At 41.9% G+C, this 27,209-nt stretch overlaps 2 protein-coding genes across 4 annotated transcripts in view; one reads left to right on the top strand and one right to left on the bottom strand.

Moving 5' to 3' along the window:
• The first annotated feature begins 2,402 nt into the window (after positions 1-2,402).
• LOC133664249 (alpha-tectorin-like) lies at positions 2,403-24,102 on the top strand. Of its 2 annotated transcripts, none has more exons than XM_062068748.1 (19): positions 2,403-2,534; positions 7,789-7,864; positions 7,931-8,013; positions 11,065-11,274; positions 11,344-11,412; positions 16,760-16,853; positions 16,925-17,027; positions 17,101-17,341; positions 17,455-17,632; positions 20,733-20,829; positions 20,924-20,986; positions 21,061-21,179; positions 22,099-22,218; positions 22,299-22,486; positions 22,565-22,698; positions 23,110-23,355; positions 23,486-23,645; positions 23,747-23,851; positions 23,928-24,102. In XM_062068748.1, exons 2-18 carry the CDS (start codon positions 7,819-7,821, stop codon positions 23,849-23,851), a joined length of 2,256 nt encoding a protein of 751 aa, XP_061924732.1. In that variant the 5' UTR covers positions 2,403-2,534; positions 7,789-7,818; the 3' UTR covers positions 23,928-24,102. The 2 variants fall into 2 exon arrangements, with proteins under 2 accessions (XP_061924732.1, XP_061924731.1); XM_062068747.1 differs by having other exon boundaries at positions 21,061-21,263.
• Positions 13,206-27,209, bottom strand: part of LOC133664250 (glycosyltransferase-like domain-containing protein 1) — a 65,703-nt gene continuing 51,699 nt past the window's right edge. Inside the window, exons 13-14 of one of the 2 annotated variants that reach the window (XR_009828559.1) lie at positions 24,421-24,758; positions 24,158-24,306 (exon numbers count right to left, since the gene is read on the bottom strand). The gene's annotated coding sequence lies outside the window, so the exon portion shown is untranslated. Of the gene's footprint in view, positions 13,229-24,157; positions 24,307-24,420; positions 24,759-27,209 lie in introns of those variants that run through there. The other variant, XR_009828560.1, reaches the window with a different exon arrangement.

Genomic DNA, 27,209 nt, shown 5'->3' with positions numbered 1-27,209 from the left:
CACTGATTGAGACTCACGGTGACTCCCAGTCACTCTGGGACCGATCTATATTTGGATTAAATACTAAGTTGAGGTCCCCTCCTAGAATCAAGCAGTGGTTTGAGTGAGGAGAAAGTGAAGAGAAGAAAGTGTGAAAAAAGGAGGGGTCATCAACATTTGGACCATAAATGTTGGCGATACATAAGTTTCTCCCGTCAACAGAAATATTAAGAATGATGTATCTTCCCTCTATGTCAGTAATGGAGTTATGGAATGTAAAGTTGACCTTTCTACTAATGAGAATGGCGACGCCTCTCTGTTTGGAGTTGTAACTAGCAAAGTATGTGTGTGGGTATTGCCATGAATGCAGTTTTGAGGTATCGGACTTGGAGAGGTGAGTCTCTTGTAGTAAAGCAATGTCTGCTTGCATACTCTTCAAATGATTAAGAATTTTTATATTTTTTTCCTTTGACCCGACTCCACGCACATTCCAAGTGACAAACTGAACAGTGGACATACTAAACCAGACTGTAACTAAGTGTGTGGATGTATGTGTGTACTTTATGTGTAAATAATGTATCTAAATGTAAGCATATCATGCATATATGTAGGTGTGTATAGTTGTGCATGTATTAGCTGTGAGTGTAAATGCTGATGACGACAAGGGGACACACACAACAGGTGGAGAAATAGAAAGAGAGTTATGTTGTACAGGGCTTACTCATCTCCTCTTTCTGCTGTAAAAATGGTGAATGATCCACTTGACACTCCTGTGGGGAAACTTTGCTTTGATCAGAAAAATAACAGAAAAATCCGCAGCTTATTCCAAAATGATTGTGTGTCTGTCTCCTATGTAATTGCGCTCTGGAATAATATTGTGAATGACATCTGCTGGGTCAAAACATGGTCCCTTCCTAACAGGTATTTACTTACCAACAAAGTCAAAGAGATATCTTTTAAAATCATTCCTGGTTATTACCCTGTAAAGACTGTGATGGTTAGATACAAGAAGGACATTGATGTTACCTGCACCTTATGTAACATGCATCCAGAGACTGTTTTGGACTTGGAAAGCACTCCATCACTATGGCGGGGCATCTGTCGCTTCATCCTGGACATTATTCATGACAAATTTGTGCTTTGTTTTAAAGATGTGATATTTGGTTTTACACTATATGAACAACAATTTGAAAAGGAATTTTACCTTTGCAACCTCATTATACTATTGGCTAAGTTTTATATTCATAAATGTAAGTTTCTCAATACCCGACCTGTCTTTTGTGCCTTTAAAAAAGAGTTAGAACTGTACATTAAGACACTCTCTACCTCTAGCAACCAGAAAGCTGTGAAGACGATTATGCTGTGTTCCAAATTTGAGTTGTTTACTGAAATTGAGTGAGCCTATGGCTTTGCACTTTATTTATATTATATATATGTTTTTTTGCGTTCTATTTTAGTTACTTTGAATTTATAACCCCCTGGCGCTGCTTTGTATTCTTTTTGTACTGTTTTGTACTACTTTTGTACTTATTTGATTGTTGAAATGTTGAAATGTATAAATAAAACTTTAAAAAAAATAAAATAAATAAAAAAAAATTTAAAAAAAAGAAATAGAAAGAGAAAAACAAAACAAAAAACATAAAAGAAAAAGAAAAGAAGAGAGTGGTGGATTGAAAAGGTAGTGAAATAAGTAACATAAAAAGGAAAACAAAAAAGTAATGGTGTTTACGTGTGCGCTATGATGACGCACAGGTGTATTGTGAGCAAGAGGGGGGGGGGGGAGAGAGGGATTGAAGCATAATGAAATAACAAAAACAAAATACAACATTTACCGTGTTTCAGACGCTAATAATACAGCCACGGCGTGGCTTCCGGGTCACGGTAAAGTTGGCCGTTGATGAAAAGTTGATCCACCGCGATGACTGCACGGCATCCTTCAGTGATAAACTTCTTGCGAAGCGGAAACAAATGGCGTCGCCGGTCGAGAATTTCCTTAGGAAACTGGTCGTTGATGCTGAAGTTGGATCCTTCCAGCTCTCTACTCTGGTTCCTCACTCGCTCCTTCTGCTTGAAGTCTTCCAATTTGGCTATGATGGGTCTCGGCCTCCTGTTCTCCGGCTTTTGTCTCCAAGCGGTGGACGCGATGGAAGGTGATGTTCCTGATGGTGTCTGCTGGAAGCTTGAGCTGATGTTCCATGAAGGACTTGATGGTTTCCTCTGGATCTTCCTCGCTCTTTTCCGGTATCCCCGCGAAGACCAGATTGTCCCTCATGCTTCTCGCCTGGAGGTCTAGCATCGTCTCCTTCATGCTCCTGTTGTCCCGGTTGAGTTGCGTCACTCCGTCGGTGAGGGATTTAACAGTCCTCACGAAGAGCGGCCTTCTCCTTGGCGAGAGACATGACCTGCTGTTGTCCGAATTCAAACTCTCACGGATGGCTTGGAATTCCTTGTGGAGCACCTCAACAAGTGCGAGGCGGCCATCCAAACAAGTCAGCCTCTTGTCGATGGAATCCAAGATGTCGGTGAAGTTTGTACGGGTGGTGACACATGGCCAGGTGAGTCCTCCGGCGGCTTCTTTTAGACGTTGGCGTCTTAGATGGCTTCCCCATGACGAGACGGTCGTAGCACTCTTCGATGTAGCCTTCAAGTGCCTCCAGATTTTGATATTTAAGTTTTATTTGCTTTATTTCTGAATGAATCAGAATTGTTTGGCAGCTGAGTGTGCCACTTGACTCTATTTTTTTTTTCCCGCGTCACGTACGCTCTCTCTCGCGAGACTACAGCATTACTGACGCATCTGACCCAAAATCTATTTTATTATCTGGAGCCACCATCGCAAAAAAAGTCCCACTTTTTTTATTATAGGAAACAACTTTTACACTTTTTTAATCACAAAAAAAGTCCCACTTTTTTATTATAGGAAACAATTTTTACACTTTTTTAATCACAAAAAAGTCCCACTTTTTTATTATAGGAAACAATTGTTACACGTTTAATCACTTTCATGGGAAGTAAATTGTTTACAACACTTTTTTCGAGGATTTCGAGATAAAAGGGAAGGTGCGACACCGGCCGGTAGTTTACCAGGAGGTCAGAATCGAGGTTAGGTCTTTTGAGGAGAGGATGAATAAGCGCTGTTTTGAATGCTAGGGGAACAGTGCCAAAGGAAAGTGATACGTTTATAATACTTAGCACTTCTAATAAAATGTTATGATCGACGGTAGTATTTATCTATTTTATTATCTGGAGCCACCATCGCAAAAAAAGTCCTACTTTTTTTATTATAGTAAACAACTTTTACACTTTTTTAATCACAAAAAAGTCCCACTTTTTTTATTATAGGAAACAATTTTTACACGTTTAATCACAAAAAAGTCCCACTTTTTTATTATAGGAAACAATTACACTTTTACACTTTTTAATCACAAAAAAGTCCCACTTTTTTATTATAGGAAACAATTTTTACACGTTTAATCACTTTCATGGGAAGTAAATTGTTAAAAGACTTTTTGACGATTTTCGAGATAAAGGGGAGGTGCGACACCGGCCGGTAGTTTACCATGAGGTCAGAATCGAGGTTAGGTCTTTTGAGAAGAGGATGAATAAGCGCTGTTTGAATGCGAGGGGAAGAGTGCCAGAGGAAATTGATACGTTTATAATATTTAGCACTTCTAATAAAATGTTATGATCGACGGTAGTATTTATCTATTTTATTATCTGGAGCCACCATCGCAAAAAAAGTCCTACTTTTTTTTATTATAGGAAACAACTTTTACCCTTTTTTAATCACAAAAAAGTCCCACTTTTTTATTATAGGAAACAATTTTTACACGTTTAATCACAAAAAAGTCCCACTTTTTTATTATAGGAAACAATTTTTACACTTTTTTAATCACAAAAAACTCCCACTTTTTTATTATAGGAAACAATTTTTACACTCTTTTAATCACAAAAATAGTCCCACTTTTTTATTATAGGAAACAATTTTTACACTTTTTTAATCACAAAAAAGTCCCACTTTTTTATTATAGGAAACAATTTTTACACGTTTAATCACTTTCATGGAAGTAAATTGTTTTAAAACACTTTTTTCGAGGATTTTCGAGATAAAGGGGAGGTGCGACACCGGCCGGTAGTTTACCAGGAGGTCAGAATCGAGGTTAGGTCTTTTGAGCAGAGGATGAATAAGCGCTGTTTTGAATGCGAGGGGAACAGTGCCAGAGGAAAGTGATACGTTTATAATACTTAGCACTTCTAATAAAATGTTATGATCGACGGTAGTATTTATCTATTTTATTATCTGGAGCCACCATCGCAAGAAAAGTCCTACTTTTTTTATTGTAGGAAACAACTTTTACACTTTTTTAATCACAAAAAAGTCCACTTTTTTATTATAGGAAACAATTTTTACACTTTTTTAATCACAAAAAAGTCCCACTTTTTTATTATAGGAAACAATTTTTACACGTTTAATCACAAAAAAGTCCCACTTTTTTATTATAGGAAACAATTTTTACACGTTTAATCACAAAAAAGTCCCACTTTTTTATTATAGGAAACAATTTTTTACACTTTTTTAATCACAAAAAGTCCCACTTTTTTATTATAGGAAACATTTTTTACACTTTTTTAATCACAAAAAAGTCCCCACTTTTTTATTATAGGAAACAATTTTTACACTTTTTTAATCACTTTCATGGGAAGTAAATTGTTTTAAAACACTTTTTTCGAGGATTTTCGAGATAAAGGGGAGGTGCGACACCGGCCGGTAGTTTACCATGAGGTCAGAATCGAGGTTAGGTCTTTTGAGGAGAGGATGAATAAGCGCTGTTTTGAATGCTAGGGGAAGAGTGCCAGAGGAAAGTGATACGTTTATAATATTTAGCACTTCTAATAAAATGTTATGATCGACGGTAGTATTTATCTATTTTAGTATCTGGAGCCACCATCGCAAAAAAAGTCCTACTTTTTTTTATTATAGGAAACAACTTTTACACTTTTTTAATCACAAAATAGTCCCACTTCTTTATTATAGGAAACAATTTTTACACTTTTTTAATCACAAAAAAGTCCCACTTTTTTATTATAGGAAACAATTTTTACACTTTTTTAATCACAAAAAAGTCCCACTTTTTTATTATAGGAAACAATTTTTACACTTTTTTAATCACAAAAAAGTCCCACTTTTTTATTATAGGAAACCATTTTTACACTTTTTTAATCACAAAAAAGTCCCACTTTTTTATTATAGGAAACCATTTTTACACTTTTTTAATCACTTTCATGGGAAGTAAATTGTTTAAAACACTTTTTTCGAGGATTTTCGAGATAAAGGGGAGGTGCGACACCGGCCGGTAGTTTACCATGAGGTCAGAATCGAGGTTAGGTCTTTTGAGCAGAGGATGAATAAGCGCTGTTTTGAATGCTAGGGGAAGAGTGCCAGAGGAAAGTGATACGTTTATAATATTTAGCACTTCTAATAAAATGTTATGATCGACGGTAGTATTTATCTATTTTATTATCTGGAGCCACCATCGCAAAAAAAGTCCCACTTTTTTTATTATAGGAAACATTTTTTACACTTTTTTAATCACAAAAAAGTCCCACTTTTTTATTATAGGAAACAATTTTTACACTTTTTTAATCACAAAAAAGTCCCACTTTTTTATTATAGGAAACAATTTTTACACGTTTAATCACTTTCATGGGAAGTAAATTGTTTAAAACACTTTTTTCGAGGATTTTCGAGATAAAGGGGAGGTGCGACACCGGGCGGTAGTTTAGCAGGAGGTCAGAATCGAGGTTAGGTCTTTTGAGCAGAGGATGAATAAGCACTGTTTTGAATGCTAGGGGAACAGTGCCAGAGGAAAGTGATACGTTTATAATATTTAGCACTTCTAATAAAATGTTATGATCGACGGTAGTATTTATCTATTTTAGTATCTGGAGCCACCATCGCAAAAAAAGTCCTACTTTTTTTTATTATAGGAAACAACTTTTACACTTTTTTAATCACAAAATAGTCCCACTTTTTTTATTATAGGAAACAATTTTTACACTTTTTTAATCACAAAAAAGTCCCACTTTTTTATTATAGGAAACAATTTTTACACTTTTTTAATCACAAAAAAGTCCCACTTTTTTATTATAGGAAACAATTTTTACACTTTTTTAATCACAAAAAAGTCCCACTTTTTTATTATAGGAAACAATTTTTACACTTTTTTAATCACAAAAAAGTCCCACTTTTTTATTATAGGAAACAATTTTTACACTTTTTTAATCACTTTCATGGGAAGTAAATTGTTTAAAACACTTTTTTCGAGGATTTTCGAGATAAAGGGGAGGTGCAACACCGGCCGGTAGTTTACCATGAGGTCAGAATCGAGGTTAGGTCTTTTGAGCAGAGGATGAATAAGCGCTGTTTTGAATGCGAGGGGAACAGTGCCAGAGGAAAGTGATACGTTTATAATATTTAGCACTTCTAATAAAATGTTATGATCGACGGTAGTATTTATCTATTTTATTATCTGGAGCCACCATCGCAAAAAAAGTCCCACTTTTTTTATTGTAGGAAACAATTTTTACACTTTTTTAATCACAAAAAAGTCCCACTTTTTTATTATAGGAAACAATTTTTACACTTTTTTAATCACAAAAAAGTCCCACTTTTTTATTATAGGAAACAATTTTTACACTTTTTTAATCACAAAATAGTCCCACTTTTTTATTATAGGATTTTCGAGATAAAGGGGAGGTGCGACACCGGCCGGTAGTTTACCATGAGGTCAGAATCGAGGGTCGGTCTTTTCAGCAAATAACAATTTCAACATAAGAGTTGTGACGAGATTAAAAAACTGCAATTAATTGAATCATTTATGAATGAATGAATCTTTTAAATATGGCAAACTTTTTAAATTGTGGCCGATCAAAAGATCGACCGAGATAACAAAAAAGTGGCTTTTGTGTGTCATTTAATGTTTTGTGGCACAAAACATACATTTAAAAATAGGAAAAGATGAAATACATCTTAAAACAATCATGCTAACAAATATGCAGAGTCGCTGTTGCTGTTCTGTGCCGAGTCAAAATCGTCTTCTTGAATGAGTCAGCCTCCTTTACACTCCCCCCTGCCCTCCCCCAAACCTCACTCTCATCCGGGTCACGGCACCACGGTAACCCACCTCGCTGGTTCATTCCCTGCTTTTTCTGTTCCACCTTGGACTTGAACCTAGGTAGTCCGGTATGAGAGATGAGCATGCTAGGTACCGAGCAATCAACTCAGTAACCAGAACTGCTCTTGAGGTTGTCAGTGGGTGAGGTCTACCAACGTACACTTAGCCTCCTTTACACTCACCCCCCTAAACCTCCCTATCATCCGGGTCACGGCACCACTGTAACTTGCCTAGCTGGTACAGTACCAGCTTTTTCTCTGCTACGCCCGGGACTTGAACCCGGGTCGTCCGTCTTAGAGACGAGCGTGCTAGCTACCGAGCTATCAACTCGCTAACCTGAAGGTACACACCAGCCGGCCTCCGTTACTCTAGGAATACGTTTATGGTCAAATGAAACACCCTGACATTCCTTCTTGGTAAATGGGCCCCCAGGGCTGGCAGGGCCCCAGACACACCAAGAATGTCTGGATTCATTGATCCATAAGAACTGCAGCATTTCCAAAAAAGTGGAAAATGGCTATATCATATATTTATTTGAAATATGATGAATTATATTCACAACCAGGGAAGAAACTTTGAAACCCAAAGAAGAATTGAAGCAGAACCAGAACAGACCATATGTGTTTTCTTACAGATCTCTGTCAGCTGATTGGTCGTCTCCATCATGCTCCTCCCCCTAATCATCACGGTGGCCATCAGCCTGCTACCAGGTAACCTCTGAGTCCTCTCACACCCTCCCCAGCCCAGACCCTAACTGTCCTGGTCCTGGTCCTCAGGTGCCACCGCTCAGTTCTCTGACACTTTCAACTTCAGTGCGTGTTCCATCAAGGCCCTGGGAGGAACCTACACCACAGCACAGGTAAGTCATTCACAATGTCCACACCACCGTATGACTCTACACTACCTTCCATTCACAATGTCCACACCACCGTATGACTCTACACTACCTTCCATTCACAATGTCCACACCACCGTATGACTCTACACTACCTTCCATTCACAATGTCCACACCACCGTATGACTCTACACTACCTTCCATTCACAATGTCCACACCACTGTATGACTCTACACTACCTTCCATTCACAATGTCCACACCACCGTATGACTCTACACTACCTTCCATTCACAATGTCCACACCACCGTATGACTCTACACTACCTTCCATTCACAATGTCCACACCATCGTACATTTGAAGTTTTAACATTCTTAGTCTACAAAATAGAAAATACAAAAATCATGAGAAACAGTCACTAATAATCACTGATCATTACTGATAATCACTAATAATAATAAATAATCACTAACAATCACTTATCACTAATAACTGATCATCACTAATCACTGATTATCACTAATAATGACTGATTATCACTAATATCTGATTATCAAAAATAACTGATCACTAATAATTACTGATTATCACTGATAATTACTGATTATCACTGATAATTACTGATGATCAATAATAACTGATCACTAATAATTACTGATTATCACTGATAATTACTGATTATCAATAATAACTGATCATCACTAATAATGACTGATTATCACTAATGTTCACTGATATTTGACTGATTATCACTGATAATTACTGATTATCACTAACTAATCATCACTAATAATCACTGATTATCACTAATCACTGATTATCACTGATAATGATTATCACTTATAATGACTGATTATCACTAATAACTGATCATCATTAATGTTCGCTGATTACCACTGATAATGACTGAGTCTCACTAATGACTGATTATCACTAATGATCACTGATAGTCACCAATAATCACTGATAGTCACTAATAATCACTGACGATGATTGACAATGACCGACCATCACTAATAATCACTGATTATCACTAATGTTATCTGATTAGCACTGATTATCACTAATAATCACCGATTATCACTAATGTTATCTGATTAGCACTAATAATCACTAACGATTGATAATGACCGATCATCACTTATAATCACTGAGTATCACTAATGTTCACTGATCATCACTAATAATCACTAATTATCACTAATAATCACTAATTTTCACTAATAATCACTGATTATCACTAATAGTCACTGACAATGATTGATAATGACCGATCATCACTAATGTCCACTGATAATGACTGATTCTCACTAATAATCATTACATATTGATCAATTCATGGTTGATCAATATATATGTGGAGAGAAAATGTTCCCACGTTGGCAGCTGACTAGTTTGAGTGGTTTGTATCAAATGTTGGAGTGGTTTGTATCAAATGTTGGAGTGGTTTGTATCAAATGTTGGAGTGGTTTGTATCAAATGTTGGAGTGGTTTGTATCAAATGTTTGAGTGGTTTGTATCAAATGTTGGAGTGGTTTGTATCAAATGTTGGAGTGGTTTGTATCAAATGTTGGAGTGGTTTGTATCAAATGTTGGAGTGGTTTGTATCAAATGTTGGAGTGGTTTGTATCAAATGTTGGAGTGGTTTGTATCAAATGTTGGAGTGGTTTGTATCAAATGTTGGAGTGGTTTGTATCAAATGTTGGAGTGGTTTGTATCAAATGTTTGAGTGGTTTGTATCAAATGTTGGAGTGGTTTGTATCAAATGTTGGAGTGGTTTGTATCAAATGTTGGAGTGGTTTGTATCAAATGTTTGAGTGGTTTGTATCAAATGTTGGAGTGGTTTGTATCAAATGTTGGAGTGGTTTGTATCAAATGTTGGAGTGGTTTGTATCAAATGTTTGAGTGGTTTGTATCAAATGTTGGAGTGGTTTGTATCAAATGTTGGAGTGGTTTGTATCAAATGTTGGAGTGGTTTGTATCAAATGTTGGAGTGGTTTGTATCAAATGTTGGAGTGGTTTGTATCAAATGTTGGAGTGGTTTGTATCAAATGTTGGAGTGGTTTGTATCAAATGTTGGAGTGGTTTGTATCAAATGTTTGAGTGGTTTGTATCAAATGTTGGAGTGGTTTGTATCAAATGTTGGAGTGGTTTGTATCAAATGTTGGAGTGGTTTGTATCAAATGTTGGAGTGGTTTGTATCAAATGTTGGAGTGGTTTGTATCAAATGTTTGAGTGGTTTGTATCAAATGTTTGAGTGGTTTGTATCAAATTTTGGAGTGGTTTGTATCAAATGTTGGAGTGGTTTGTATCAAATGTTGGAGTGGTTTGTATCAAATGTTGGAGTGGTTTGTATCAAATGTTGGAGTGGTTTGTATCAAATGTTTGAGTGGTTTGTATCAAATGTTTGAGTGGTTTGTATCAAATTTTGGAGTGGTTTGTATCAAATGTTTGAGTGGTTTGTATCAAATGTTTGAGTGGTTTGTATCAAATGTTTGAGTGGTTTGTATCAAATGTTGGAGTGGTTTGTATCAAATGTTGGAGTGGTTTGTATCAAATGTTGGAGTGGTTTGTATCAAATGTTGGAGTGGTTTGTATCAAATGTTGGAGTGGTTTGTATCAAATGTTGGAGTGGTTTGTATCAAATGTTGGAGTGGTTTGTATCAAATGTTGGAGTGGTTTGTATCAAATGTTGGAGTGGTTTGTATCAAATGTTGGAGTGGTTTGTATCAAATGTTGGAGTGGTTTGTATCAAATGTTGGAGTGGTTTGTATCAAATGTTGGAGTGGTTTGTATCAAATGTTGGAGTGGTTTGTATCAAATGTTGGAGTGGTTTGTATCAAATGTTTGAGTGGTTTGTATCAAATGTTTGAGTGGTTTGTATCAAATGTTGGAGTGGTTTGTATCAAATGTTGGAGTGGTTTGTATCAAATGTTGGAGTGGTTTGTATCAAATGTTGGAGTGGTTTGTATCAAATGTTGGAGTGGTTTGTATCAAATGTTGGAGTGGTTTGTATGAAGCGGCAGAAGAAGAATGGCGTTGAAGTGAAATAAGAAGATGTTCTCCCATCCAGGTGAACATCTCAAACGGGATCATCGAGGTGTCTTTCCCGAGTGAGGTGCGTTTGAAGGTGGTTCTCAGCTCAGCAGTCAATGTAACATCAGAGACCAAAAACGGAAACCAGGGCCCAGGTTCCGCTTACCACCAAAGTATACCAGGACTCACCGGAACTTCCCGCTGTTTGTCCACACTGAAAGTCTTTGATTCCAGCAAGACTGAAATTGTAAGTGTCTGATCAGCAAGCATGTGTCTTCCATCCCTTCTCCTGACTTTGTCCCTGTGCACCTTGTAGTTTCAACTTCACTTCCGCACATTTGGTGAGCAAGGTGCGCTGCAATCTGTCCCAAAAGGAAATCAACTGGTGAGTAGATGGCAATGCAACACTACCAAGTCCTCACGGGTCGCCGGGTACCTTGGTACCAAGTCCTCACAGGTCGCCAGGTACCTCGGTACCAAGTCCTCACAGGTCGCCAGGTACCTCGGTACCAAGTCCTCCCGGGTCGCCAGGTACCTCGGTACCAAGTCCTCACGGGTCGCCAGGTACCTCGGTACCAGGTCCTCAGGGGTCGCCGGGTACCTCGGTACCAAGTCCTCACGGGTCGCCAGGTACCTCGGTACCAGGTCCTCAGGGGTCGCCGGGTACCTTGGTACCAAGTCCTCCCGGGTCGCCAGGTACCTCGGTACCAAGTCCTCACGGGTCGCCAGGTACCTCGGTACCAGGTCCTCAGGGGTCGCCAGGTACCTCTGTACCAGGTCCTCACGGGTCACCAGGTACCTTGGTAGCAAGTCCTCCCGGGTCACCAGGTACCTCGGTACCAAGTCCTCCCGGGTCGCCAGGTACCTCGGTAGCAAGTCGTCACCGGTCGCCAGGTACCTCAGTACCAAGTCCTCACGGGTCGCCAGGTACCTCAGTACCAAGTCCTCACAGGTCGCCAGGTACCTCGGTACCAAGTCCTCACGGGTCGCCAGGTACCTCTGTACCAAGTCCTCACAGGTCGCCAGGTACCTTGGTACCAAGTCCTCACGTGTCGCCAGGTACCTCGGTAGCAAGTCGTCACCGGTCGCCAGGTACCTCGGTAGCAAGTCCTCACGGGTCACCAGGTACCTCGGTACCAAGTCCTCACGGGTCACCAGGTACCTCGGTACCAAGTCCTCACGGGTCGCCAGGTACCTCAGTACCAAGTCCTCACGGGTTGCCAGGTACCTCGGTACCAAGTCCTCCCGGGTCGCCAGGTACCTCGGTACCAAGTCCTCACAGGTCGCCAGGTACCTCGGTACCAAGTCCTCACGGGTCGCCAGGTTCCTCGGTACCAGGTCCTCAGGGGTCGCCAGGTACATCGGTACCAAGTCCTCACGGGTCGCCATGTACCTTGGTACCAAGTCCTCACGGGTCGCCAGGTACCTCTGTACCAAGTCCTCACAGGTCGCCAGGTACCAAGTCCTCCCGGGTCAGCAGGTATCTCGGTACCAAGTCCTCCCAGGTCGCCAGGTACCTCGGTAGCAAGTCGTCACCGGTCGCCAGGTACCTCGGTACCAAGTCCTCACGGGTCACCAGGTACCTCGGTACCAAGTCCTCACGGGTCGCCAGGTACCTCGGTACCAAGTCCTCACGGGTTGCCAGGTACCTCGGTACCAAGTCCTCCCGGGTCGCCAGGTACCTCGGTACCAAGTCCTCACAGGTCGCCAGGTACCTCGGTACCAAGTCCTCACGGGTCGCCAGGTTCCTCGGTACCAGGTCCTCAGGGGTCGCCAGGTACCTCGGTACCAAGTCCTCACGGGTCGCCATGTACCTTGGTACCAAGTCCTCACGGGTCGCCAGGTACCTCTGTACCAAGTCCTCACAGGTCGCCAGGTACCAAGTCCTCCCGGGTCACCAGGTACCTCGGTACCAAGTCCTCCCAGGTCGCCAGGTACCTCGGTAGCAAGTCGTCACCGGTCGCCAGGTACCTCGGTACCAAGTCCTCACGGGTCGCCAGGTACCTCGGTACCAAGTCCTCACGGGTCGCCAGGTACCTCGGTACAGTAAAAAAAAGGCATTGATAGAAAACGTAACATTGGAATTTTTAACATTCTTTGTCCAGGGTGTACCCGCCTTCCGCCTGATTGTAGCTGAGATAGGCTCCAGCGACCCCGAAGGGAATAAGCGGTAGAAAATGGATGGATGGATGGATGGATGTCTATAAAATAGAAAATAGAAAAATCATGAGAAACAGTCACTAATAATCACTGATCATTACTGATAATCACTAATAATAATAATAAATATTCACCAACAATGACCGATCATCGCTAATCATTGTTGATAATCACTAATAACAACTGATAATCACCAATAATCACTGATCATCATTACAAATCACCACAAATAATCACTAGTAATATTTAATAATCATTGCTAATAAGTAATAATCCCTGATAATCACTAATAACTGATCATCACTAATAATCACTGATAATCACTAATAATCACTGATCATTATTGATAATCACTAATAATAAATAATCACTAACAATCACTGATCATCACTAATAATCACTGATAATAAGTAATAATCCCTTATAATCACTAATAACTGATAATCACTGATCATCACTGATAATCATTAAAAATCACTAATAATCACTGGTAATCTCTAATAATCATTGTTAACCACTAATAATCCGCATAATCACTAACAACAACTGATCATCAGCAATAATCATTGATCATGATTGATAATCACTAATAATAATAAATAATCACTAACTATCAGTGATCATCACTAATCACTGATAATAAGTAATCCCTTACAATCACTAATCATTGTTGCTAATCACTAATAACTGGTCATCACTAATAATCAAGTTATCATTATTGATAATCACTAATAATAATAAATAATCACTAACAATCACTGATCATCACTGATCATCACTGATAATCATTAAACATCACTATTAATCACTGGTAATCTTAAATCATTGTTAATCCCTGATAATCACTAATAACTGATCATCAGTAATAATCACTGATAATCACTGATCATTATTGATAATCACTAATAATGATAATAATAAATAATCACTAACAATCACTGATCATCACTAATAATCACCGATAATAAGTAATCCCTTATAATCACTAATCATCGTTGATAATAACTAATAACAGCTGATAATCAGTAATAAGCACACAGATGCAGAATTAAAGACATTTGAGACATTCGGTTACGATTCACTTATAAATCAATTATGCATATTTAATGACTATGTTGTAAATGATTATTTTATGTAGGTATGTAAATTAGGCTCCTCTCTTGTAATGTATCACAACACTTGAGGTTTCAATAGACAACATGCCTTTTAGATAAGTAACACTTTATGAACATCTATATAACAGAACATACTACACCATTTATACTATTTACTGTCTAAAAGTTAGTTTTTATTCTTAAAATGCATGTCACAAGTTTGGTGTTTTGGGAGGGCCAAGCAGAAATGAAATGGATTTTAATTGGCGGGGACGCTCTGAGATACGAGTGTCTCAAAAGCATCTGGTAGGTTGAGGTACCACCGCACTGGTAGGTTGAGGTACCACCGCACTGGTAGGTTGAGGTACCACCGTACTGGTAGGTTGAGGTACCACCGTACTGGTAGGTTGAGGTACCACCGCACTGGTAGGTTGAGGTACCACCGTACTGGTAGGTTGAGGTACCACTGCACTGGTAGGTTGAGGTACCACCGTACTGGTAGGTTGAGGTACCACCGTACTGGTAGGTTGAGGTACCACTGCACTGGTAGGTTGAGGTACCACCGTACTGGTAGGTTGAGGTACCACTGCACTGGTAGGTTGAGGTACCACCGTACTGGTAGGTTGAGGTACCACTGCACTGGTAGGTTGAGGTACCACCGTACTGGTAGGTTGAGGTACCACCGTACTGGTAGGTTGAGGTACCACTGCACTGGTAGGTTGAGGTACCACCGTACTGGTAGGTTGAGGTACCACTGCACTGGTAGGTTGAGGTACCACCGTACTGGTAGGTTGAGGTACCACTGCACTGGTAGGTTGAGGTACCACCGTACTGGTAGGTTGAGGTACCACCGTACTGGTAGGTTGAGGTACCACTGCACTGGTAGGTTGAGGTACCACCGTACTGGTAGGTTGAGGTACCACCGCACTGGTAGGTTGAGGTACCACCGCACTGGTAGGTTGAGGTACCACCGCACTGGTAGGTTGAGGTACCACCGTACTGGTAGGTTGAGGTACCACCGCACTGGCTAATGACTCGGTTCTGCTCAGACCTCTGTGGGACTGTACTAAACCACCCTTTTATTATTTGTCCACCACTTCACATTCAAGCTAGCTTACTGTCTCCTCTCCTGTATCTCACTTTAATATGGACACACACACACACACACACACACACACACACACACACACACACACACACACACACACACGCGCACACAGACACACACATTCTTGTATTTGTTACCTTCTTGAGAGCTGAGAAAAATGCCTCCCTCTTTAGGACCAGCCTTTCTAGCTATATAAAGAAGTGTATTTACAACATTAATAATATATACATACTATGCACATATAAAAAAGCTTCTTGTGAAAAATGAGTTGGAATTTCACAAGAAAAAGGTCACAATTTCACAAGAAAAACATAGAATGTTGGCAGTATTATAATAAAAGTCCTCATTTTACTAAACGCAAGTCATAATTTTACAGGAAAAACGGAAGATTTGTGCAATATTGTGATAAAAGTTGGAATTTTACTCAATAACAGTCGCAATTTTACAAGAAAAACTTAAAATTTTGGCAATTTTACGAAGAGTCGTCATTTTACTCGACAAAAGCCACAATTTTATAAGAAAACGTTTTGGCAATATTATAATAATCTGAATTTTACTTGGCAAAAATATGACCAAAGTCATCATTTTACTCAAAAAATGTCACTATTTTACAACAACAACAAAAAAGTTGGCAATATTGTGATAAAAGTCAGAATTTTACATGACAAATGTCACCATTTTGCATTAAAAAGTAATAATTTTACATTAAAAAGGAATAATTTTACAAGAAAATATTGCAATATTACAGAAACAGAAAGAATATGAGAAATTGTTCCCATATTTTACAAGAAAAAAGTCCACACATTGTGAGAAAAAGACTGCTTTTAGTTCATTATTATTATTATTATTATTTTATTTATTTACTTCAAGTTATTACAGTATGTCTCTATATAAATATTTTTATTTATTTTTTTTTTAATCAATTTTGGCCATAGGGGGCGCATTTCAATTTCTTAACACACACTTGTTATTTCATATGTTGACCAGAGGGGGAGCACTTTTAAAAACGATGTGAAACATCCCTCCTTTTTGGGAGCACCCTCATGTTGATAGATGTCACCACAAATGAGACATTCAATATTAGATGCAATGTTATTGATTTATGTCATCACTTGTTCACACCTCCTCATATGGAAGACACATTTCCTTCTTAATGTCTCAAGAAGGGTGGAAATACAAGAACACACACACACACACACACACACACACACACACACACACACACACACACACACACACAAACAAAGCGGAAAGTGAACTGCAAAACGGGAAAACCGCGGCCTACGAGGGAGATTTGCCCCGTTTCACCCGTACCGTCTCACCCCTAATAATTATAACAGAAATACTTGTGACTCACATGTGGTGTGCAGAATGTCACCGTGCTTTTCAACGGTGAGGAGGTGGATCAAGTCAGCGGTCAAGGACCCAGGATCTTCACGGATATCAGTGGCTGCCAACACGATGGTCAGATCTCTCTTCTTCTTCATGTGTCAGCTTCTCCTCAATGTCTATTGAAATATTTGTGTTGTTCACAGGGAAATATTACTTTTCTGACACAAGCGGCTGCGACTCAGAAGGCGGCTTTGTGACTTGTTCTGCCGAATCAGATCTTACCGTACTTCCTCAGACAAATACTGAGTAAATATCATTATTGTTGTCTTCACTGTGCAACATGGTGTCATTGGTGTAACGCTGACTAACAACATTCCAGATGCGTGAGAGACGTCAACGTATGCACAGTGACCGCCTCCAACCTAGTTTCCTTCGACGCCAACTACTCGGTCTCGGTGGAAGACCGCTGTGCCTACACCCTGTTCTCGGAACCAAACGTGCGGGTGGTCGGCGTGTTCAAGGAACGTCGTCGTAAAGATGTTATGTTCTTGGACCACGTGATCGTCCACCTGATGGACTCGGACAGCATCGTTCAACTTGGACCAGCAGACCGAGTGAAGGTGACATTGATGCCCTAACCCTAAGTGCTGTAGGAAAAAAACGTGTTCAACCAACCCTAACCCAAGTAAATCTAAACCCATGTTGTTCACATTCGATTCTTGCTGCGATACAGGTCAATGACACTGAGCTGAACTTGAACAGTCCAGTAGAGACGCATGGCGGTGTAGAGTTCCGCAAGAACGACACTGGTGTCACCGCTGTCATGTCGTATGCTGTCAACTACACCACGTCTGTCTTCTTCAATGGCAACACCGCCCAGGTCTTCATGACATACGTGTGGGTGTTAGCAGGTTAGTCAACAGGATTTCTTCTTCACACCCAATATCCTTTCGTCGCCAAAGGACTGTGGTCTCCATTGTATGACATCAAGGAGAGCACCATCGTGTCCGTTTGTGGGCTTGAGGAGAGGGTAGGGGGGGGCTCCAGAGGGCTGTAGGTCCAAATCTCTCTGCCACTGGTTATTTAAGAACTAAGACTAATTTCCAGGTAACCTTGAGCAAGGCACCAATTTCGCTTGATTCATTGTCTGGTTCTCTGTGTGAGGCACTGAGAGTCAGCAACAACAAATACTGTAACTCCAGCAGAGTAAATACTGAGTTTCCTTTTGAGAACTACACTGGACAAAAATATAAACGCAACACTTTTGTTGAGTTGAACTCAAAGATCTAAAACTTTTACTATACACACAAAATACCTATTCCTCTCAAATATTGTTCACAAATCTGTCTCAAACTGTGTTAGAGAGCATTTCTTCTTTGCCAAGACAATCCATCCCACCTCACAGGTGTGGCATATCAAGATGCTGATTAAACAGCATGATTAATGCACAGGTGTGCCTTAGGCTGCCCACGATAAAAGGCCACTCTGAAATGTGCAGTTTTATCACACAGCACAATGCCACAGATGTCGCAAGTTTTGAGGGAGCATGCAGTTAGCATGCTAACTGCAGGAATGTCCACTAGAGCTGTAGCCTGTGAATTGAATGTTCATTTTGCTACCATAAGCCGTCTCCAAAGGCGTTACAGAGAATTTGGCAGTACATTCAACCGGCCTCATAACCGCAGACCAAGTGTAACCACAGCAGCCCACCTCCACATCCAGCAGGTGCACCTCCATGATTGTCTGAGACGAGCCACCCGGACAGCTGCTGCAACAATTGGTTGGCTTAACCAAAGAATTTCTGCACAAACTGTGAGAAACCTTCTCAGGAAAAGCTAATCTGCATGCTCGTTGTCCTCATCGGGGTCTCGACCTGACTGTGGTTTGTCGTCGTAACCGACTTAGGTGGGCAAATGCTCCAATTTGATGGCCTCTGGCACATTGGAGAGGTGTTCTCTTCCCGGATGAATACCGGTTTTTGACTGTTCAGGGCAGATGGCAGACAGAGTGTGTGGCGTCGTGTGGGAAGAGCGTTTTTCTGATGTCAACGTTGTGAATGGAGTGGTGGGGGTGGGGTTTTGGTATGGGCAGGCGTGTGTTATGGACAACGAACGCAAGTGCATTTTATTGATAGCATTTTGAATGCACAGAGATATCGTGACGAGATCCTGAGGCCCATTGTTGTGCCATTCACCCAGGACCATCGCCTCATGTTGCAGCATGACCATGCACGGCCCCATGTTGCAAGGATCTGTACACAATTCCTGGAAGATGAACACATGTCAGTTCTTGCACGGCCAGCATACTCACCAGACATGTCACCCATTGAGCATGTTTGGGATGCTGTGGATCGGCGTATACGACAGCGTGTTCCACTTCCTGCCAATATTCAGCAACTTGGCACAGCCATTGAAGAGTGGACCAACATTCCACAGGCCACCATCAACAACCTGATCAACTCTATGCCAAGGAGATGTGTGAGGCACACCAAAAACTGACTGCTTTTCTGACCCACCCAGACCCCCCAAAAAGCAAAACCGCACACTTCAGAGTGGCCTTTTATCGTGGGCAGCCTAAGGCACACCTGTGCATTAATCAGCATCTTGTTATGCCACACCTGATAGGTGGGATGGATGATCTTGGGAAGTGCTCACTGACACAGACTTGTGAACAATCTTTGAGCGGAATAGGTCTTTTGTGGATCGGTTCGCAGCAGAGTGTGAAGCGACCGGGATGAGAATCAGCACCTCCAAGTCAGAGACCATAGTTCTCTTCCGGGAAAGGGTGGAGTGCCATCTCCAAGATGTGGAGGAGATCTTGCCCCATGTGGAGGAGTTCAAGTACCTTTGAGTCTTGTTCACCAGTGAGGGAAGAGTGGATGGTGAGATCGACAGGCGGATCGGTGCGGCGTCTTCAGTAATGTGGACGCTGTATCGATCCGTTGAGGTGAAGAAGGAGCTGACCCGGAAGACAAAGCTCTCAATTTACCGGTCGATCTACGTTCCCATCCTCGCCTATGGTCATGAGCTTTGGGTTATGACCGAAAGGACAAGATCGAAATGAGTTTCCTCCACTGGGTGGTGCTCTCCCTTAGAGTTAGGGTAAGAGCATCTGTCATCCGGGAGGAGCTCAAAGTAGAGCCGCTGGTCCTCCACATCGAGAGGAGCCAGATGATGTGGTTCGGGCATCTGGTCAGGATGCCACCCGAACGCCTCCCTAGGGAGGTGTTTAGGGCACGTCCGACCGGTAGGAGGCCACGGGGAAGACCCAGGACTATGTCTTCAAATTAAAATCAAATCATCGTATAAACAATCATATGGAATATCAAAATTAAAGTGTGGATAAAATACTTTCGCTTGTCATATGCACAATTCAAGTGCCTGGATTAGAACATTGCTGAAGTTGATACCTGTCTCACATCTTCTGGAAGACTATTCCAGATTTTAGGAGCATTAAGCTAAAATGCACCCTCACCATTAGCAACCAATGCCAACACAGAAGAAAAGACAAGTCCTAGTTAACAGGTTTTGTCATGATTTGCTAAATGCTAATACTCGAGATTTCCCGATCACGATCGATGGATCGAATCAGGGGCTGATATTTTTTATTTTTTTTCAAATGATAGGAAATTGGTTGATGAGCTAACAAGCCTCGATGATCTGAAACAAATTGTATGCAGCATTCAATACCAGAGATTTAATACAACATCTAATCTACAAAAAAACCCCACAAACTCTATATAAGTTTTTAGAAATGTGATACTATGTTTACTTTAGTTACTTGTTAAAGACATTTTACATCCATATACTATTGTCAAAGTATCGGATCAGGATGCAAAATCGGATCAGGATTGGGGGCCAAAAATGTTGATCGAGACATTTCTAGTGAATACTATGAATTGATCCAGCAATAATCCAGATCCATTCATCCATTTTACACCGGGGGAATGACAAAAGTTTGACTGAAATCTGCTATAAAAACTTGAACCTGGATTGATGTTCTTCCTGTCAGACAGCGACTACGAAGACGATGCCAACCGCGGGGGTTTGTGCGCCAACTCCAGTGTGACCTTAAATGAGGCCAAGTCGTCTGACTTCAGCTCCGACAGGTGAGACCTTGTCACTGTGTGAACGTCTCCTGAGTGCAGCTTCATCATGTTCTACTTTGTGTTGTTCCACGGTCTTCGGTTTGTCGCGTCCCAGCTGTGAGATGCGGTACAACGAGCCAGCCGACCCGTCCATCAACTGCACCGCAGTGACTGAACAGTGAGATAAAAACACAACACAAGGGGCTCTTTTATGGTCTTGACTTCGAATCCATTGTTCTATCCCCACTGAAGCTGTCAAATCCTAAACGGCACTGACTTCACCGACTGTCATGCTGACATCGATCCAGAGCCATACTTCAGCTCCTGCAACCGCACGCTGTGTCATTATCCAGATGTGGACGGCCTCAAATGTGAGTTTTTGGAGGCTTACGCTCATGCCTGTAGCCTGAAGAAGAACCACACGCTGGAGAGCTGGAGGACAGACGCCAACTGCTGTAAGACCATCTGTGTTACTCACTTGGGTTTTTGAGAGTCCATGAATGAATCACGATATATTAAACATGCCCACCGGTGTCAAAAAGCCATCCCTCACTGGGAAAGACAGCTCCAATGTTGGCCACCAGATGGCACTAAACAGAAGACCAATGTTAATTATTGTCCTGGTTAACATGACCTGGGAATACATGATCATTTTTCTGTGTTTAGTTGACTTCCTGGTGCATTCTGGTTCTTCAAGTTTCTGTAGTGGTGACAGTGTCGATTTCCACCAAACGATACAGTAAAGTAGTTTGGTAAATCCTAATGTGTTCAGTTCATTGACATCGTAACAAAGTAAAGTAAAGTGAATTATATCTATGTAGCGCTTTTCTCTAGTGACTCAAAGCGCTTTTACATAGTGAAACGCAATATCTAAGTTCCAGTTAAACCAGTGTGGGTGGCACTGGGAGCAGGTGGGTAAAGTGTCTTGCCCAAGGACACAACAGCAGTGACTAGGATGGCGGAAGGGGTGATCGAACCTGGAACCCTCAAGTTGCCGGCACGGCCACTCTACCAACCGAGCTACACCGCCCCGAACAAGACGGCATGTCATTGGCCTGAATGAAAGAAAGACAGGAAACCAGAAACATCACTTTGAATCTTCCTTAAAAAATGTTGTTTTCCTCACATTCAATTTCTCCTTCGAACAAAAAAGAAGGCAGACACGTGTAATCGATTGCAGTTTTTAGTGCCAACCTTTACAAATATACGACTGTTACTTGTACTGAAAATAAAATTCTCAGCTTGTATTCAAATGACTTCTTCAGCGACCTGTGCCTCTTTGCTTTCCAGCCGACCCTCTGACCTTCTGTCAGGACACTCGCTGTGTGGATCACGAGTTCTGTGCCGATGGCGTCAACGGTGGAATCGGCTGCTTCTGTCGGGCCATTTTTGCCTCCGATCAGACTCTAGGTGCGGCTATTGGGTAGTTCTCGGGGTCCGTCCTCAAACATGATGCTGAGGTCCGGCCCCGTTTTGCGTCTTCTTTTCAGATGTGCTACCAGTCTGCGTGGAGAACTCTGCCTCTGTCACCCTGGTGGGTTGTCTCCTGGAAGAGCGGGGTGTGGACTACAGGCAACTGCACCTCAACAATGACTCGTGCACAGGACAGGTGAACGAATCCAACCACATGGTGACCTTCAGCTTTGACAGTCAAGATCCATGCGGGGTGCTGGTGACGGTGCGTGTCCCTCCAAGCCAAACCAACTTAAGCACTGGCATCGCAGCCATTCAACATGTAACCTCTTGACTCATTCAGGCCAACGCCAGCCACGTGCTCTACGAAAACACCCTGGTCAACGCTTCGGGGGTGCCAGAACCGTTTCAAATGGACCTGTCCTGTTTCCAGACCCAGCCAGAGCTCATGAGTATGACCTTCCGGATGCAAGCAAAGTTAGTTGGAGTCAGAGTGATCTTTACAAAGCATGTGATAACATGATTTTGCATCTGCAATGGAGACTGCACTGTGAGACACAGGTGGGGCCCAGTCCCCTCTGCTCTTTGTCAATATATGCCTAAACAAGATGCTGAACCAGAGGCGTTTCTCCTTCGGGGATCCCGAAACACCGATATATATATTAACTAGCCTGAGCACTCTGGCCAAATCTTGCTTCATGCTACTGTTCTGAACTCTAAGTTGCTCCTGTTGAGGTGAAAATGAGGTGTGAACGCACTTTGAGTCTCTTGAAGGGATGCAAGTTAATGCCCATCCCCAGTGAGAACTGGTCGCAGGTTGCATTCCTCCAAGACCTGTCATGCTTTACGTTATGCATGTGCATTGATGCTAGGTGTGCTGTGTTACAGTTCGGTGATGCAGCAGATGGTGTCTGGATCGTGGAACTACACGCTAAACATGACCGCCTACAAGGACTCAGCGCACAGATATATGGTACAGCCCAACATGGCCATTCAGCTAAATCAGAGCATCTTTGTGGAGATGATGACAGAGGGCCTGGATGGCAACCTGGTCTCCTTGGTGACCAACTCCTGCTGGGCCACCGACGGGCCATCCCCTGATGATGGTCTGCGATACGACCTGATCTCTGAAGGGTGAGAAGCTCACGTCATTGTTGCTTTGACCTTTATCAGTGACCAATGTTCCAAGTTCAACGTTTTCAGTTTGCTCTGAGACTGAAGCAGGGATGGAACTTGTAACTCTGAGGTTTATGTTTGTGAGTAGCTGTTCCCAGTCCAGCCGGCTGGTCAAGGTGGGGATTAATGGACAGACAACGTCGAGCGACTTCTCCTTCCACATGTTCCACTTTGTTCAAAGCGGCAATGAGATCTACTTGCACTGCAACGTTGTACTGTGTCCTAACCAGAACGGACTCTGCCAGCCGGTATGCCTGCTTCTTGAATAGTACAGACATGCAGTGAGAACATCTTCAGTGTGAAAACATGTTGATGAATCAAATGACTTTGTCTTGAACTTTGTCTCAAGAGTTGTGGTGGAGGCTCGGTTCCAAATAAGAGACGACGCAGGTCTGCCAGGTCTGCATATGTTGATGAAAACCCCGCCCTCATTAGCATGTCCTGGACTATTTAGGTAAGAAACACCTGTGCTGATGACATGTGACCAATCTGGTCTGATCACCTGATAGTGGTTCTGCTTGTCTTCTCAGTTTGTTTCCATGGTGACTTCAAGGGTGTGGATCTTCAGAATGATTCCAAGAGAATGTCTTTAAAACTACCTTAGCTATGACTCTCTGGTTGCTAACATGTAGTAGCATGGTGACGGGATCTACTCTATGTAATTGGAGAACAGCTAACTTGCTAATTCATCTTTGCATCATTAAAATAAAGCATGACCAAATCAACCAAATGTGTTTCCTCCTTGAAGTGTTTTTACAGCCTTCATTTATTTAAGAGGGGTACAAAGTAGAACTGATATAGAAGGAGATCTTCTTCTTTCGTGAAACGTCAGATGTCCAACTCGGTGTCGCGTAGCCATACCCGCATCTCTGGTCCTAGGTGGAAGAGGCTGGCTTCCGAGGGCGGTCCCTATAAGGGGCAGATGTTGATTATATGGTCGGCGGTCTGCTCAGGGTCACCGCACTCGCATGCCGCATTGTCCGGCAAGTCCCACGTCTTCATTGATGACCCAAAGCGACTTACCCCAGTCCGTAGACGGTTCAGCGTGGTCCATTGCCGGCGTGGTAGGTCGTCTCCTCCGATGGCGCCATCTCCTGGGTCCCAAATGTAGCGGTGGACTCGGGAGGGCCCGGCTGACTCCCACTCCTTCTTCCAAGCTGCTGCCAACCATGCACCTCTGGAGATGTCCTCAGAGGTGGAGTTGAGCATCTCTTGTGCTGCCTTGTTGTAGGGGTGGCGGGACTTGAGTCTGCTTGGAGGTGTTGGTGTTACTGTGGTGTTGTGCAAGATGTGCCAGTCATATTTTTGTGCCTTCCGAGCCAGGGCGAGGGTGGCAGCCTCACGTCGGAGGCCGGCCGCTGCTATTCCCGAAGGATAGAAGGACATGATGAGACAAAGGAAAGTCACTGTAAGCTAAGACGAGCAAATATCACCTTGACTACTGTGTTGTTTTATTTCATGTTATGCACAGGTGTGCTTATACCAATTCTAAATCATACTATTTATAGTCGCGGTGGAGAGTGGGAGGGACGCAAATTAGTTTTTTCTCCCAAAGGCCAAAGCAGAAAATAATTGCGACCTAAAAGTAAATGTGTAGAAAAGAAGCAGCATATGTCATGAATAATCCCATAAGTAACAAACTTAGCAGCAGTCTTGCATAAAGTACTTGAAAGCACAGCTTGTGTAAAAGTACTACTGTCTGACCTGAAGAAATCTTTTAGAAAATGACTTGAGTAAAAGTCTTAAAGTAGCAGATTTTAAATGTGCTGAGTATTTAAAGGAGCTACTGTATATGTAATAGTTTCATGTCAAGTCATCAATAAATGGTATGTCAAAAGGCATTGCTACATTACATTACTACACCTACGACTGCAGTCCGACCCACAACAACAACCTCATAGTGAAGTTTGCGGACGACACTACGGTGGTCGGACTCATCTCAAAGGGGGACGAGGGAGCCTACAGAGAGGAGGTCCGGAAGATGGCAGAATGGTGCTCAGAGAACCTAGAAAACTAAGGAGATCGTCGTCGACTTCAGGAAACGCAGCCCTGACCGAGCCCCCCTCTACATCAAGGGTGAGTGTGTGGAGAGGGTCCACACCTTCTGGTTTCTTCACGTCCTTATCTCTGACAACATCTCCTGGTCAGAGAACACTACTCCCGTCACTAAGAAGGCTCAGCCGCGGCTGCACTTCCTGAGAGTCCTCAAGAAGTACAACCTGGACTCCAACCTGCTGCTGACCTTCTACCGCTCATCCATTGAGAGCCTGCTGACATACTGCATCACAGCATGGTACGGCAGCTGCACCACTGCAGACAGGGAGTGCTAAAGGCAGCACAGCGGATCATCGGCTGCCCTCTCCCCTCCCTGACAGACATTTGACAATAAAAGGCATTCTATTCTATATTAATAAATCATCTTCTTTTCCAATACCTCTTTAACTTGATAACAGCAGTTCAAATGCTCATTTCAAAATTACATTTACAGCCCTGAAATCTTGTTGTTGTTTTCATTTCGACGCCTCGCCCTCCACCGTTTGACCAATTAGAAAGTCTGTGAGTGTGGTACTCGAATCTCCCCCGACACACAACGCTGAGTCTATTCCACGCCACTGTGGAGTCTGTCCTGCTGTATGGCTGCGAAAGCTGGACCCTGACACCCACCCTGCAGAAGTCCCTAGATGGGTGCTACACCAGGATGATACGAGCTGTTCTGAATGTGGACCAGAACATCTACATCACCAACAAGGACCTGTACGGGCAACTGCCGAGGCTCAGCAAGAAGGTAACAGCTCGGAGGATGAGGCTGGCCGGCCACTGCCTCAGACATCGGCAGGCTGGTCCTATGGGAACCAACGCACGGGCATTGATCGCGAGGACGTCCCGCGCTAACGTATGTGGACATCCTGAAGAAAGATGCCGGAGCTGAAAACTCTCCGGAGCTGGCCGGGTGTATGGAGAACCGGAATGATTGGAGACTCCGATGGAAGCTCGTCTGTATTGACATGGTAGTAGACTATATGATTTATGTATTGACATGGTAGTAGACTATATGATGTATGTATTGACATGGTAGTAGACTATATGATGTATGTATTGACATGGTAGTAGACTATATGATGTATGTATTGACATGGTAGTAGACTATATGATGTATGTATTGACATGGTAGTAGACTATATGATGTATGTATTGACATGGTAGTAGACTATATGATGTATGTATTGACATGGTAGTAGACTATATGATTTATGTATTGACATGGTAGTAACTATATGATTTATGTATTGACATGGTAGTAGACTATATGATGTATGTATTGACATGGTAGTAGACTATAGGATTTATGTATTGACATGGTAGTAGACTATATGATTTATGTATTGACATGGTAGTAGACTATATGATTTATGTATTGACATGGTAGTAGACTATATGATTTATGTATTGACATGGTAGTAGACTATATGATTTATGTATTGACATGGTAGTAGACTATATGATGTATGTATTGACATGGTAGTAGACTATATGATGTATGTATTGACATGGTAGTAGACTATATGATGTATGTATTGACATGGTAGTAGACTATATGATTTATGTATTGACATGGTAGTAGACTATATGATGTATGTATTGACATGGTAGTAGACTATATGATGTATGTATTGACATGGTAGTAGACTATATGATGTATGTATTGACATGGTAGTAGACTATATGATTTATGTATTGACATGGTAGTAGACTATATGATTTATGTATTGACATGGTAGTAGACTATATGATTTATGTATTGACATGGTAGT

Source organism: Entelurus aequoreus, linkage group LG14 (assembly GCF_033978785.1).
Source record: "Entelurus aequoreus isolate RoL-2023_Sb linkage group LG14, RoL_Eaeq_v1.1, whole genome shotgun sequence".
In the NCBI taxonomy this organism is placed as follows: Eukaryota; Metazoa; Chordata; class Actinopteri; order Syngnathiformes; family Syngnathidae; genus Entelurus; species Entelurus aequoreus.
This window is presented reverse-complemented; position numbering and strand designations above follow the sequence as displayed.